Genomic DNA, 15,757 nt, shown 5'->3' with positions numbered 1-15,757 from the left:
CACTGTTGTCAACCTACAGTATTAGTATTATTATTATTATTATTATTATTATGTTTGGGAGTGAGAACGTCACGTCAAACGGATGCTGACGCAACAGGTGAATCTGCTCCAACTCATTAGTCACTATCCTGAGAGTGAGAATATTTCGTTTTCGTGATCCGTCTTCGACAGGTTCAATCTGGTTTGGCAGAAGTTTTTCTTTTTGAGCCATCCTTGATTTAATCCCCTGTCTGTCTGATGGCCGCCGTATAGCCCCAGAAGTGGTTGCGTAGATGAAATCAGGTCCCAGTCTGGCCGTCTTCTCTTCTCTAGACCCAAATGTTGAGTTGTCTTCAAAGCTGCCAGGTCAACACACGCTGTCAGATGAAGCTGCCTTAGATGTGCAGATGCTGCATTTCAAATATGATTATATTGATTTTGGCTGAAGGAGCATCTTCAAGATTTATGATGTTTTGATGTTTATCCAAGGGCCGCTAGGCAAATAATGTTTGGCAAATAGTATTAGTGGACCCCCTAGCAACCCTTGGAATATCGCCCTGTGTGTGTGTGTGTGTGTGTGTGTGTGTGTGTGTGTGTGTGTGCGTGTGCGTGTGCGTGCGTGCGTGCGTGCGTGCGTGCGTGCGTGTATTGATAGTACTAAAATATTTGAAAATAGCCGATCTACAAGCTCAGAACGCATCGCGATGCGACGCATTCTGAGCTTGTAGATCTGCTATTTTCAAATAGCCTGGGTATAAAATAGGGCTAAAGTGGTTAATGTATGTTTCATAATGTAATCTAACTATATAAATGGCGACCGACTTCCGCACCCTCGGTGAGGACACCCCACAGCTCTGTTATCGAATAAACAACGCACCGCCAGACCACATGTCGCCAACTGACTCGCCACGGCGGCCGCGCTGAATTTACGCGTCGCGTAGGGGACATCTCATTGCTCACTACACCTTTTCCACCGCGCAACATAATTAATTCTACTCACCAAATGTCGGACAAAACGGAAGGTGAATCACTTTCGTACCGTTTACCGTGCACACCACCGACACCGAACGGCGACGGGTTTCGCCGAAACAACACGAGCGGCCGCCATTGCACTCTGCCCATCTCCTCCACACCAACACACACGCAGCTCCTTTGCTTCAACCCCCCCCCCCCCTTCTTACGTACCTCCTTTGTTCCACCCAGGCCGTTACTTTCACTTCACTCATGTCTCGATCACAATATGTCCGTCCTTCACGTGCCATGTTCATCCCAAACACAAAAACAAACAGCGACGGCCACAGCACAGCACGTTGCCCAGGCTAATCTGGTAAACAAACCAACCTCTAGCTTCATGACACCAAAGGACTCGACAGTGATGTCATCATTATGCAACCCGGAAGTACAAATACCAAGGACACGTCACTGATGTCAGTCGGGTTGCCAAGTTCAGGTTGGCATGCCAGGTTCTCTAAAAACAAGCGCCAGAAACAAGCAACCACCTTCATGAAAAAAAAAAAAACACCGAAGGGGTCCGCCATTTTCCAGGGGGGTCCCCGCGCGTCCCAACACTCCACAGGGGGTCCGTCGACCAGCAGGGGGTCCGCGGGGGTCCCCCTCAAACATCAATATATATTTTTTTCAATTTTTTTTTTTTTTTTTTTAAACTTTTCCACAGTTTTACTCCAGCAATTTGAGTACCCCAATATACACGCGGCCACGCTGGGCCCCGTGCGCGGCTGGGGTTGAGGGGGGCGTAGCCCCCCGAAACTCTAGTAATTTATATCTGCAAAGTAACTAGTAACTAAAGTTTTCAAATGATTGTAGTGGAGTAAAAGTACAATGTGTTCCTCTGAGATTTAGTGGAGTAGAAGTAAAAAATATTGGACATTGGAAATACCTCAAAATTGTACTTAAGTACAGTACTTACATGTAAGTAAATGTACTTAGTTACTTTACAACACCACTGCCGGGGGACCCACTGGTGCTCCCCAGACCCCACTATGAGAACCACTGGTATAGGATCGTATAAGTCCTCCATCCTCACAGGTGTGCAGGGGTTCTAATCCTCTCCTCCTCCCTGCGTGTCTCTCTCTCTCTCTCTCTCTCTCTCTCTCTCTCTCTCTGCAGGTATCCTCCACATGGGGAACGGCGAGAACGCCTTCATCTCCCAGCAGCCCCCCGTCATCGGCAGCGTGATGGGCAACGGCCGCCGCCGCAGCATCTCGTGCCCCAGCTGCAACGGGCTGGCCGACGGGAACAAGCTGCTGGCGCCGGTGGCGCTGGCGTGCGGCTCCGACGGCAGCCTGTACGTGGGCGACTTCAACTACGTGCGGAGGATCTTCCTCAACGGGAACGTCACCAGCGTCCTGGAGCTCCGGTAAGAGACAGCCCGTCGCCCGCCCGCCCGCGAGCGAGCGAGCTCAGACAGATTGGGGTTTGTTGTCACCATCACACAATCCAGGGCCGGACTGGGACCATTTTGGGGGACTGGGGCCGTTTTGTCAACGGGGGGGGGGGGGGGGGTTTCACTGCTTCAGCCCAGCCCTGCACATGCACTCTGCAGCCGCACTGAGGCGCCTGCTGGAAAGCATCCCAGCCCAAACAATTAACGTAACTAATAATTGGGCCACGCGACCCGGAAATTACCGTAATAATCCTAAAACGGGAGCGAAAATATTTTGAATAAATAAAAACATTATTTAAATTTTATTTGCCCAGTCGGCACAGCGGCCCAATGGCCCAGCGGCCCACCGGGCATTTGCCCGGTACGCAAAAATGGCCAGTCCGCCGCTGACACAATCTTAGCTGGAGATTCATTGTTGTACGAATAATGTTGCGATTGATTGATTCATTGATTGAATACTTAATTAGCAGGTTTTGTTAACAGTACAGGTTAAAAGCCATAGGAAATAGCTTGTCTCCATTGTGGTCCGTTGATTAGCGGTTTAATTGTGTTGAACGTTGGAACATAAAAGTCAAAATTACATTTCTGTTTGATATGAATAACAGATGACTGGTACCAATATTTAAAAAAATATATATATATATAATAGCCAAAACAGGCTGTTAATTTAATAAATGTATACCTTCTAAAAATAAGAAAAATAGCAGAAATAACCTCCAATAAGCTCACTGCACGTTGCAATGCAACGCGCCGTGAGCTTATAGACAGACCGCGATTTCTGCTATTTTATAACAGATGGAATTCACACAGATGAACGGAAACGCTTATGGAGATTAAGTCATTGTGATTAGCTCAAATAATTGTGATTATCTCACATGATTGTGAACAGGTGATTGTGTCATAATTGTGACAAAAGGGCCTCCAGATTTGTTTTTACGAGCGCTCGCGGGTCGTAAACCAACGGAGGCCCGTTGAGATAGACAAGACAAGGGAAAGGCCCCCGTAGAGCCAGGATTGATGACCTCACCTCTCTCACACCCACCTGCATCAGCTGGAGCCTGGCCTTGATAGAGGGGGGGAGGGGGGTCCTGAGAATTTAATGGGGTCTCTGAACAGCAACTAACCACTCTGGAAGAAGATTCATTTCTTTGTTAGTGTCATTTTGAAGGAGTGAGAGTCGTGTGGGATTCTTTGTCAAGACTTTTAATTACTGATCACTCTCCTCTTCATACTCCATCTCACACCACTAGCAGTCCTCTCTCTCTGTTATATCCCCACTTGGCACCTGTTTTATTTTTTTCAGTAGATGCTAGTTCAGTGGTTCTCAAACGTTTTCATGGCAAGGACCGCCAACTTGATATGTAGTTGGCCGCGGACCCCCCCCCCCCCCCCCCCCCCCCCCCCCCCCAAATAGCAGATTTACAAGCTCGCAGCGTGCCAGAAAGTGACGCGCTGTGGCGCTTGTAGATCTGCTATTTTTGAATAGCCAACTTATAAATGGATAAAATTGTGATGCTGTTTTTGCTGGGGAAACCACCCGGAGCCCACTTTGAGAACCACTGTGCTAGTTTACCATGCAGATGTAGCTTTGTCACTTATTCTTGTTTTTTCACATAGATTAGTTTTTTTTCCTTTTTTTTACCACAAATCGAAATTGTACGAATTTTAGCATGTTGTTTAACTTAAAGGGATATTTCACTTTCAAAAAAACTTTTGGTCATTTTATCATCTACTCAGGCCTTTGTGAACCCCCCAGACAGTTTTTAAGTTGCTTGATTCATTATTTAGATATTTGATATTCATTTTATCAGACACGCCCCCATCCTATACAAACCCATATTGACTTCAAACTTAATTTTAACCATGTTTTTGGAAAATGAAAAAAAAAAATACAATAAAAAATGTTAATAAAATAAATGAAAAAAGTAATTGGAAAAACACGGCCCCTCACGCATTAGGAGGGCAGGGTGAGTCTCCAGAACCAAGGACGGGTGTTTTTGATGAATCTAACATGGTTAAATGGAGTTTGAAGTTACAATGGGTTTGTATAGGAAGGGGGCGTGTCTGATAAAATGAATATCAAATATCTAAATAATTAATCAAGCAACCTAAAAACTGTCTGGGGGGTTCACAAAGGCCTGAGTAGATGATAAAATGACCAAAAGTTTTTTTGAAAGTGAAATATCCCTGTAAACCCTAAATACCTCATTGACTGGAGTTCTAAACTAGACCCCCTTGGTTTTTTTCCCCCCTCTACACCAGATTTTGTGAAAATAGCCTGATCCACATGCTACCCCCCCCAGGTGTTCATGTGGTCAGACAGATGCTAGGTTTTTGTATGTACAGTAACATAGTTTCTTTGAGGCACTATACTAACCCTTCCTTCCTTTCTCTCCCATTTCATGCCATCTGGTTTACTCTTGACAGAAATAAAGACTTCAGGCATAGGTAAGCCTCGTTAAGTGTCCCGTTGCAATGAATAAAAGGTGCATTTGGCTTTGTTTTTTAATCAAAGTCCCCATGCCTGCCCTTCTGGTGAAAACGCGTCTCAAACCAGGGAATGCCTGCGCCTGGATGTCGTCTTGTCGTCTGTTTATTCTGTGTTGTCGTCGTTACGTTTCATGTCTGCCGCTTCATTTGCTGAAAAAGTTGCCTATAATGTACAGTGCGTACGCACACTGGTTCTCAGCCACACTTCTTTTTCTCATCTGGAATTTCTTGTAAATTCCTGCAGAAGATGGAGTGATCTGAACCAGTGTGCAGGCGTTACTCTTTTCCACCGTTGATCTGCCGTTCGTCCAGCACCTGGACTTTTATTGGGACGTGCATGCATGCACCGTCTCGTCTCTGCTGGTTCTTCTAGGCTGAGTTATGCTTAGTTGTGTACTGCCTCGCGCACAGAAAAGAACTGATCTACAAGCCCTGATGCATTGTGAGCTTGTAGATCTGCTGTTTTTGGTGCGTGACACAGCACAAGCAAGTGTAAATCAGGCGTTACATGCATTTCCCAAGCATCCATTGTTTCTTGATTCATTGCACTACTTCTCTTGTGATTAGCACTGTTTTTGGATTTTGACACTTTTTTGACGGACCTATGAATACACAGAACAAAATATGAGTTACATACAACCCAGAGCAAGACTAGGAAAACCCTGTGAACCAAAACCTGAGACAACGGTACAAAAATATAAATTAATTTAAAGACATACTTGCAGAAATGTGAAAACATAAATGATGAGCTTGGCCATTTTGATGACAGTCACTGTGTAACAGGACACTGACTATTTTATTATTTCATACACAAAATCATCGGCATGCATTTGAGAAGCTGAGAATTATCACTGCGACTTGTATATCTCAAACATGTTTTGATTACATACACTATATACATTAACTATTGATATAAATGTCATAACAGTTGTCTTAAAAGAATCTAGACTTGTCCTCTGGGATAACGCAGGCTGTCCTCAGGCGAGCGGCGCCAAATTAGTTTGTGCAGTATAAGAAACTTCCTCCTCTTATCTGCCCCTCACAATGACACACGGTGTAATTGCTCTTTGCGTGTGTGAAACCCAGAGGTAAGCGCAAACACATTATTCAGAAAACAGCAGCCGTCTTCCAGCAGACGAAGGTTTGACTTTGTCTTATCGTCGCTGTTGGGCAAGAAACCTTGTATCGTCATATTTTTAAAAAAAAATTGTTGTAAATGAATGCCCTACTTCATTGCACACAAGGGGCGTGCGAAAGTGGCAAAAATGAAGATGCTGATCTACAAGCTCACTGTAGATCGGCTATTGTTGAAAAATTGTCACTAAGTAATAACTTCATTTGATCCACTTGAGCACAGGTTCTTTTTTTCCATTTCCTGAAAATTAACAGCGTTGGACTTACAAGGTTTCCGACGTTAAAAAAGTACACTGCTAAAAAAAAAGAAGAGAAAAAAGAAAACATCATGACAGGTTTTCAATGTGGGGATGCGTGTGACAAACACTATCCATCAATCAAACGTTATTTATACAGCAGAAGTCATAAGTCAGATGCACCTCAGTGCTGAATATAAAAACGTATAAACAAAATACAAAACTAATAAACAGGAAATAACAGTAGAAGTGCAAGTCACTACATCAGTTTTAATTCCAAGCACCCCCATAACCCCGAGAGTGTGCAAGAGAGGTCCCTGGACCCCACTTGAGAAACATTGCACTAATAGATAAAAGCCAGGCTCAAAATGTTTTTTTTTAAACATTATCTACATTCTTTGCGGCAGTGGCTCAGGGGTAGAGTGGCTGGGTAGAGTGAACTGGAAAACCGCAAGGTTCCCAGTTCGATCCCGGGCTGGGGCGCTCCCCTAGAGTTAGTGTCGAAGTGTCCTTGAGCAAGACGCTGAACCCCTATTTGCTCCCGATGAGCAGGTTGGTGCCTTGCATGGTTTCCTCCGCCATCTGTGTATGAATGTGTGTGTGAATGGGTTAATGGCACAATCAATGTAAAGCGCTTCGGATAGAAGCGCTATATAAATGCACCATTTACCATTTTGCCAACCTCACGACCTCCTCCACCAGGCCATAATGGCTAAACACAGCCTTGTTGTGGGTGTTAGACTGGACTAGGTGCTGTTATTGGTGAGCAAGCCTTTAATGCTGCGTTCACATGGGCAGATACAAAGATACAAGGATACACAGCATATTCGTCACTCTGTCGCTTTGTATCTGTGTTGCTCAACAGGGTCGTTGACGTCATCAAGCGTGCGTCTCGTCGAGCTACAGTTGTATCTTTATATCTGGAAGTTGAACCCAGCTCAACTTCAAATTGTACCTTTGTACTTTGTAGCAGCTACAAACGTCGGATGCATCTTTGTATCTTCATGTTGCTGGCTTCCATTGTAGCCTGTATCTTTGTATGCCCGTGTGAACGCAGCATTACTGTACAAAGACCTTTGGTTTCCATGACGATCTACAGTACATGTGACATCATGTCCATGACCATGTGTGCTCTGGGTCAGAAAGCAGGTCTCAGACAGGGGGGAACTGTTGATTGGTTCCCTGTGTGAGGGTCGTGACTCCAGCCGAGGATGACTCAGTCACAACGAGGATGAATAGACGGACGGTGTGACACCGGCCTCTATTTGAAGACCAAAGACAAGAAATCAAATAAGCAAATTCACTGCAGCTCTTTCTCTTTCACCGTCATTCGTCATTCTCGCTCTCTGACTCGCTCCCTCCATCTAGGCATACACTGCTCTACACGCGCGTGCGCACGCACACACACACACACACACACACACGCACACACACACACACACCTACACGTTTGTATTACCAGTGCAGGACATCAACGTTTTATTATGACGATTATATGAGAGCCATTTTCAACCGTAAACCCTAAAGCTGGAAATAGCGGATTGACAAGCTCACAACGTGCCACACTGCGACGCAATGTGAGATTGTAGATCCGCTATGTTCAGTGCTTGACACTTTGCGCGCAACTAAGTATACATTTTAATATCTAATCCTAATCCTAACCCCAACCTGAATCTGTAAGGCTAACTCCAAAAGTCTTTGGCAAGGAATAAAACAACTTTCTCTTGGGAGGACTATAGGAAAATACTGTCTACATCTCAAATTCTACTATATCTGTGAGTGTATGTGGCTCTCTCAAGTAATACAAGTGCTCACACACACACACACACACACACACACACACACACACACCCACACACACACACGCACGCACACACACACACTGTGCCCTGCCTTCCAACGCAGGACCAAAGCCCTCTAGCCTCTCTCTCAGCACTCGACAGGCATTTGCATATTAAAAAGGAGATTTCTCCTCTGAGAACACAGTGTGTGTGTGTGTATGAAAGCGTGCGGCCACCTCTCTCATCGGTACGTGAGCCGGTTGATAGGGAGGCAGGGGGGGGGGGGGGGGGGGGGGGCGGGGGGGATGATGATCTCACTGCAATGTGCTCTGGCCCCCCGCTAAGGATGTCCCCCCCCCGTCTCTTCCAACCCTGAACCCCCCCCCCCCCACACCCCTCTCCATCGGTGTGCCAGCATGCAGCGAAATCCAATTATCTTCCACAAACTAGATGTTGTCAGTGAATATAGATGGGAGTCTACGGAGTCCACGGCGGCTCAAGGTCAGAGCATTACGCCTGGTATAGTTCCACAGGCTGCGGGGAAACGGAGATCTGCATTGTTCTAGGCGTACGTACGCAGTGGTGGAAAAAGTCCTCAAATGTTTTACTTAAGTAAAAGTATCAATACTGCATGTAGAAGTACTCCGTTACAAGTAAAAGTCCGGAATTCAAAATTTACTTGAGTAAAAGTACAAAAGTATTGGTATCAAAATGTACTTAAGTACCAAAAGTAAAAGTACAAAAATGTTTGAAAATAGCAGATCTACAAGCTCACAACGCGTCGCGATGCGACGCGTTGTGAGCTTGTAGATCTGCTATTTTCAAATAGCCTATGTATGAAATAGGGCTAAAGGGGTAAATGTATGTTTCATAATATCATAATTTATATCTGAAAAGTAACTAGTGACTAAAGTTTTCAAATAAATGTAGTGGAGTAAAAGTACAATATTTGCCTCTGAGATGTAGTGGAGTAGAAGTAAAAGTATTGGAAATTGGAAATACTCAAGTAAAGTACAAATACCTCAAAATTGTACTTAAGTACAGTACTTAAGTAAATGTACTTCGTTACTTTCCACCACTGTACGTACGCGGGGGCCAGGTTTGGATCCGTGAACTGAGGCTTTTCTCCCGTGATCTACGTATACGGCGGTATGGAAGTCAGCTTTTTTTTTTTATATGAATCTGTGACACGCTGCTGGTTCTGGTCTCGGAACGTGCCCAGGTACGCTGACGTCTGATCAGTCAGATTGGTCATGCAGGCTGGCTGTGACGCCATCGCCTCAGGTTCAACCGACCACTCTCTGGCCCTGTCATCACCCATTCACTGAAGGTCCATTGTCATTCAAAAATGATACACCGGAGTTGACAGTGGTGCCACCGCCACACTGGTCCTGCGCTCCCGTAGTCTTATGAAAATATGAGCTTTAGCATGCCCCCCCCCCCCCACCGCCTCCCACACACACAACAACAGAAGAAGGCCCAAGGTTATATCTGCGATTCTGTCTTAATCCGCTTTGAATGATGTCCTGCTGACAGGCTGCACTGTAATGATCATGGGGTCTGGCAGCACTGTGCTGTGTTGTGACCCGGTCATCCTGTGAGGTGACACTAACTACCACACTGCACACGGCTAAACTGTCCACGGGGACTGGGAGGTCCCTGGTGCTGCTGGTGGTTCTTAACCCATTAAGACCTGAAGCCATTCTACAAATGTCTTCTAAATCCCAACAGTATTCTGAAAAGCTAAAACTAAAAAAATAGTAGGTGTCTATGTCAGTGGTTCTCAAACTTTTTCTTGTCAAGGACCCCCAAAACGATATGAATTTGGCCGCGGACCCCCATCTCAAAAAGTGTTGTTCCAGGGACCCCCAGAAGCAAATATTTTTTGTTAAAAATGTTCGCTTTAAAATAATATATATTCAAAGATTTGCACACATTTTCAAGATTTAAAAAAAATAGCAGATCTACAAGCTCATATCGCGGCACTCGGTGCCGCGCTATGAGCTTGTATATCTGCTATTTTAGCCAAAGTGTAAAATAATGCTTTTTAGCTCAAATCAAAAAATGACAATGGTCTTAAGGGGTTAAAGGGCTGCAACTATCAATTAAAAAAAAAAAAAAAAAAACGATTATTCTATCGATTACTTATTAAGTTTATCAAATAATCGAGAATTGTGTTTTTTAATATTTCCTTTTTTACATTATCAACAAATCGATTAACCACTTGAGAATTAAAAAAAAAAGGAAATATAGCAGATCTGTAAGCTCACAACACGTCATGATGCGACGCATTGAGAGCTTGTAGATGGGCTATTTTCACTGTTAATTAGAAAATATATATCTTCACCTATGACATGACCAAAATAGGGATGGAATATTAATCTATTATGTTATTAAATGATCCATTATCGATTATTTTGTATCGTCTCTGTCGGGTGGAAACCTACCTCATGTGTTCAAATTCAAAAATGGCAAAAGTAGCAGATATACGTTCAAAACGAGTTTCGAGCTTGTATATCTGCTACTTTTGATACCTTTGTGTGACGCAATAGTATGATCAAGTCGGGCGTTAATTTACGAAAAGACACTAAAAGTTAGAATATGGAGATAAGAGGTTTCTGCCTGACAGCGACGCTATACTTGATTATAACGATTAGTTCGATTAAGTGTTGCACCCCTGGGCAGGTCCACCACACAGTGGGGGGTGTGGCCCTTTAAGGACCTCTTGCAATCTGGGTTGCAGACACATTACAGCAGTGCACGTATCCCCATTAGGTACAGACTGGAGTCAGTTATGTAACGCGCCTTTAAAGGATTTGGAGTGCGGGGGACTTTTATTCAGCTCTCTCTGAGACTTCATTATAACCTACACTGCATAATTTATGGCAGCAGTCCACATCGTGTTCATTGATTTGAATTTGATCAAAAAAGTAAGTAAGTAAGTGCAGGCCGATGCATTTCAGAAAATGGAAGCTAGCTAATATGTTTCATAAGGTATAAGGGATGAGATTAGATGAGATGGGAGATGGGAAAGAAAGCTTGAATGATCCCCGGAGAGAAATCTTTGGCGCACAGGGTTCTCCCATGTCTCGCTGCTGGTTTTGTCCAGGTATTGTGTTTCCTGCTACAATGTGATTGGCTACTCTTTTCCCCCTGTCTCTTAACCCATTAAGACCTGAGGCCGATTAAAACATTTTTTTTCCCTAAATCCTAACGCTTAAAAAAAATATATATTGAAAGATTTGCACAAATTTCCATTTTCCCCCCCAAAAATAGCAGATCTACAAGCTCATAGCGCGGCACTCGGTGCCGCGCTATGAGCTTGTAGATCTGCTATTTTTATATAGCCAAATAAATCTTAAAATGACACACAAATGCGTTCCCGGTCTTAAAGGGTTAAAGCTTGCCAGCCCCTCTTTTGTGGCATTGAGGGATTACTGTGTCGACATTGTCTGAAACATAAAAGAAGTCTTTTTCCTGTGGTGGGCTCTCTGTCCGATGGATGCATGATGATATGTTGCAACTAATGTACTGTGCCTTCTTCCGTAAGAAAAGCTCCCAAAGTGTGTCCAAAATGTCACTCAGCAATATCATATGATATCTCACCAGCAACCATGCACCAAAGATAGCCAAAAACAAAAATATATCAAAACCGACATATACAGTAGAACCAATAACTGACTTAATCTTGCTTGTGTAAGTTAATCGAATAATACATTTTATTTATGTATGATACTGTATATCTCACACAAAAAAATGTAATGTATCGACTATATTAACCACTTAACCCTGTATTATGCTTTGTTGTATTATACAAACGTTATGAGCTTGTAGATCTGTTATTCTACTATTTCTTTTTTTTAATAATCCTTAATTAATCGCAATCGAGGCAAAAGTTTGAAATAATCGTGATAATGATTTGAAGTCATATCGCTCAGCCCTATGGTCTGGGAAATAAGTTACATATACAAAGCTGCACCATAGAATTCTCCCGCCATCTGTTTTCTTAAATGCAGAGAGAATCTGCTTGCCTGGTCTCTCCAGAAAAAACATGGATTTCCAAATGAGCTGCCCCCATATCCAGGATCAATCGGCATCCGCCATTATGTCATGTTTAACCCATTAAGACCTGGAACTGTGTCATTTTTAGATTTGAGCTAAAAAGCATTATTGTACACTTTGGCTATTCAAAAATAGCAGATATACAAGCTCATAGCGCGGCACCGAGTGCCGCGCTACGAGCTTGTAGATCTGCTATTTTTGAAAAATCGTGAAAATGTGTACAAATCTTTGAATATATATATTTTTAAAGCGAACAGTTTTAACTCAAATCTTTGCTTCTGGGGGTCCCTGGAACTAAATATTTTGATGGGGGTCCGCGGCCAAATACATATAATTTTGGGGGTTCTTGGCATGAAAAAGATTGAACACCACTGATATAGAAACATACGTTTTTCAGAATACTGTTGAGATTTAGGAGACATGTAGAATCGGCTTCAGGTCTCAATGGGTTAATCTCATTCTACTTTTAATTGTCCGTGTCCTTTGGTTCACAGTGTCATCGTGTCCAAGCAACTCTCCAATTGGTTTTTGGATCTATTTCAATTCAATTAGGTTATTTTTTTTTTCTCTCCTATTGAAAGTGATGTGCTGCCCCCCCCCTTCCAGCTTTTTATTGATCTGTGTATATTTTATTCTCCAGCTCCAGCCCGGCTCATAAATACTACCTGGCCACCAGTCCGGTGAGCGGGGCGGTCTACCTGTCGGACACCAGCAGCAGGAAAGTGTTCAAGGTTAGAAACCTGAACGTCGTCAAAGACGTGGCCAAGAACGTGGAGCTGGTGGCGGGGACCGGTGACCAGTGTCTGCCCTACGATGACACGCGCTGTGGGGACGGGGGCAAGGCCACCGAGGCCACCCTCACTAACCCCAGAGGTACGTTATAATACACTGTTACACCAAGGGTTCCCAAACTGTTCAGGCCATTTTTGAACCCCCCACACCCACCCTGACAAGCATTTGGAATTGTAGGCATTACATTTAGTTTTACTCGGTTCCACACATACATAAAATAGCCGAACTACAAGCTTACAAGATTGGCTATTTTCACAATGTTTGCCTCTCTCTTACGCAGTATTTGACAATTTGGCCAATTTGGTAATAAAAAGGTCTTAAAAGTCCTTAAATTGTAACTTTAGAAATGTGCAGATATACCCTGTATGAACTTATTACTGTATGTTGGTTTGTTTACTATGAGAAAACACATTGAGCTAAACATCTGGGGACCACCCAAAATATTTTGGGGACTCCCCTGGGGATCCTGACCCCAGTTTGGGAACCACTGCCCTACACTATACTACACGACACGACACGACACGACACACGACACACACGACATGACACACACGACACGACACACACGACACGACACGACACGACACACACCACACGACACGACACACACGACACGACACGACACGACACGACACGACACGACACGACACGACACGACACGACACTACACTACACTACACATACTGTTATCAATCAGTCTGTCAGTTATTTGTGTTGTCTTTGAGCTAGCCCTGTGATTGATTGATTGATTGATTGATTGATTGATTGATTGATTGATTGATTGATTGATTGATTGATTACTTTATTAGTCAGAAATTTAAACAGCATGTGGTACAGTCAGACCTGGGGACTTGTTTCCATTGTGGTCCTAATGTATGTATTCAATTCATCAACATAGCAAAAAAAGATTTACACAACAATACATGTCATCAACAAAATACAAACACTACAGTCTAGAAGAAGAGATGGGGATAATTACATCTACCTCCTCTAGTGGTCTCCACTCTCCTGATAGATGCACTGCAAAAAATACTAACACTTAGAAAACTAAGCAAGACTTGCAATCTTATATCTAGCCATAAAATCGTATTGATCTTGTTTTAATACTTATATACTAAACAAGAGCAAATTGAATAAGATAATTAATATTGTTATTAGAATATATTTCTTTTTTTTCTTACTCAGTTAATAAGTCTTCAATCAAATTATTTTACGTGTATATCAAGCTAAGATTACCCTCTAAGACACAATTGAAGCCACAGTGTGACTTTTAAGACAATTTGTAGCTGTGAGTACTTATTTTAAGACTACCAAATAACTTCTTTAAAATTACACATTGAAATGATTCCAAACACTTATGTTGTGTCAACATCACATACCTCAGTACAGAGTGGCTTTCAAAGTGCAAGATCAGAAAATCCTAAATGGAATGAAGTAAATAAGATAGCAAATAATGTAGAAATCACACCTCATAACACGAGAGTATCTAAATATAACATGTCAGTGGATCTCAAAGTGGGGTTTGGGGACCCCCAGAGGTCCTTCAGAGGGTTCCAACTGGTCCCAAGCAATTAGTTAATTATAACATTGAAATCAGTTTAACCATTTTAACCCCATATACATTGGCTATTTGGAAGTAACCGATCTACAAGCTCAGAGATTAACAAAACAAATTACATATCTTCTATTTTTTTTTTACATTTTTGATAATGTTGAATTCTTTCATCACAAATATTCTCTTCTGGGGGGTCCCTGGCACAAAACATTTTCAAAGGCGGGGTCCGCGGCCAAATACATATCATTTTAGGGGTCCCTGGCACAAAACATTTTCAGATGGGGGGTCCGCGGCCAAATACATATCATTTTAGGGGTCCCTAGCACAAAACATTTTTAGATGGGGGGTCCGCGGCCAAATACATATCATTTTAGGGGTCCTGGCACAAAACATTTTCAGATGGGGGTCTGCGGCCAAATACAAGTCATTTTGGGGGTCCCTGGAACAAAACATTTTCAGATGGGGGGTCCGCGGCCAAATACATGTCATTTTGGGGGTCCCTGGCACAAAACATTTTCAGATGGGGGTCCGCGGCCAAATACATGTCATTTTGGGGGTCCCTGGCACAAAACATTTTCAGATGGGGGTCCGCGGCCAAATACATGTCATTTTGGGGGTCCCTGCCACAAAACATTTGCAGATGGGGGTCCGCGGCCAAATACATGTCATTTTGGGGGTCCCTGCCACAAAACATTTTCAGATGGGGGTCCGCGGCCAAATACATGTCATTTTGGGGGTCCCTGCCACAAAACATTTTCAGATGGGGGTCTGCGGCCAAATACAAGTCATTTTGGGGGTCCCTGGCACAAAACATTTTCAGATGGGGGGTCCGCGGCCAAATACATGTCATTTTGGGGGTCCCTGGCACAAAACATTTTCAGATGGGGGGTCCGCGGCCAAATACATGTCATTTTGGGGGTCCCTGGGACAAAACATTTTCAGATGGGGGTCAGTGGCCAAATACATATCATTTTAGGGGTCCCTGGCACAAAACATTTTTAGATGGGGGGTCCGCGGCCAAATACATGTCATTTTGGGAGTCCCTGGCACAAAACAATTTTAGATGGGGGGTCCGTGGCCAAATGCATATCATTTTGGGGGTCCCTAGCACAAAACATTTTCAGATGGGGGGTCCGCGGCCAAATACATGTCATTTTGGGGGTCCCTGGCACAAAACGTTTTCAGATGCAGGGCCAAAACTTCATATGCTAAGAGATCTCCATTACAACCCTTAGACTCATAAAGCTGATATTCCAAACAATACAGTGAACTGCCAAATAAATATTTTTTATAAGAACAAAGACAGGTATGGCGTGACCGGGGT

At 43.4% G+C, this 15,757-nt stretch overlaps 1 protein-coding gene across 1 annotated transcript in view; it reads left to right on the top strand.

Annotated features, from left to right (window-relative positions):
- The window catches only part of tenm4 (teneurin transmembrane protein 4), a 359,498-nt gene that overhangs the window by 233,682 nt on the left and 110,059 nt on the right, over positions 1 to 15,757 (top strand). The window contains 3 exon segments of the mRNA XM_084064566.1: positions 2,107 to 2,356; positions 4,811 to 4,831; positions 12,727 to 12,959. Of these exon segments, the coding sequence (XP_083920692.1) occupies positions 2,107 to 2,356; positions 4,811 to 4,831; positions 12,727 to 12,959 (504 nt within the window).

The sequence above is a fragment of the Gymnoscopelus microlampas genome (genome assembly GCF_963454915.1).
Source record: "Gymnoscopelus microlampas genome assembly, chromosome: 8".
In the NCBI taxonomy this organism is placed as follows: Eukaryota; Metazoa; Chordata; class Actinopteri; order Myctophiformes; family Myctophidae; genus Gymnoscopelus; species Gymnoscopelus microlampas.
Note: the sequence above shows the minus strand (reverse complement) of the source record. Positions and strands in the feature narration are given on the sequence as shown.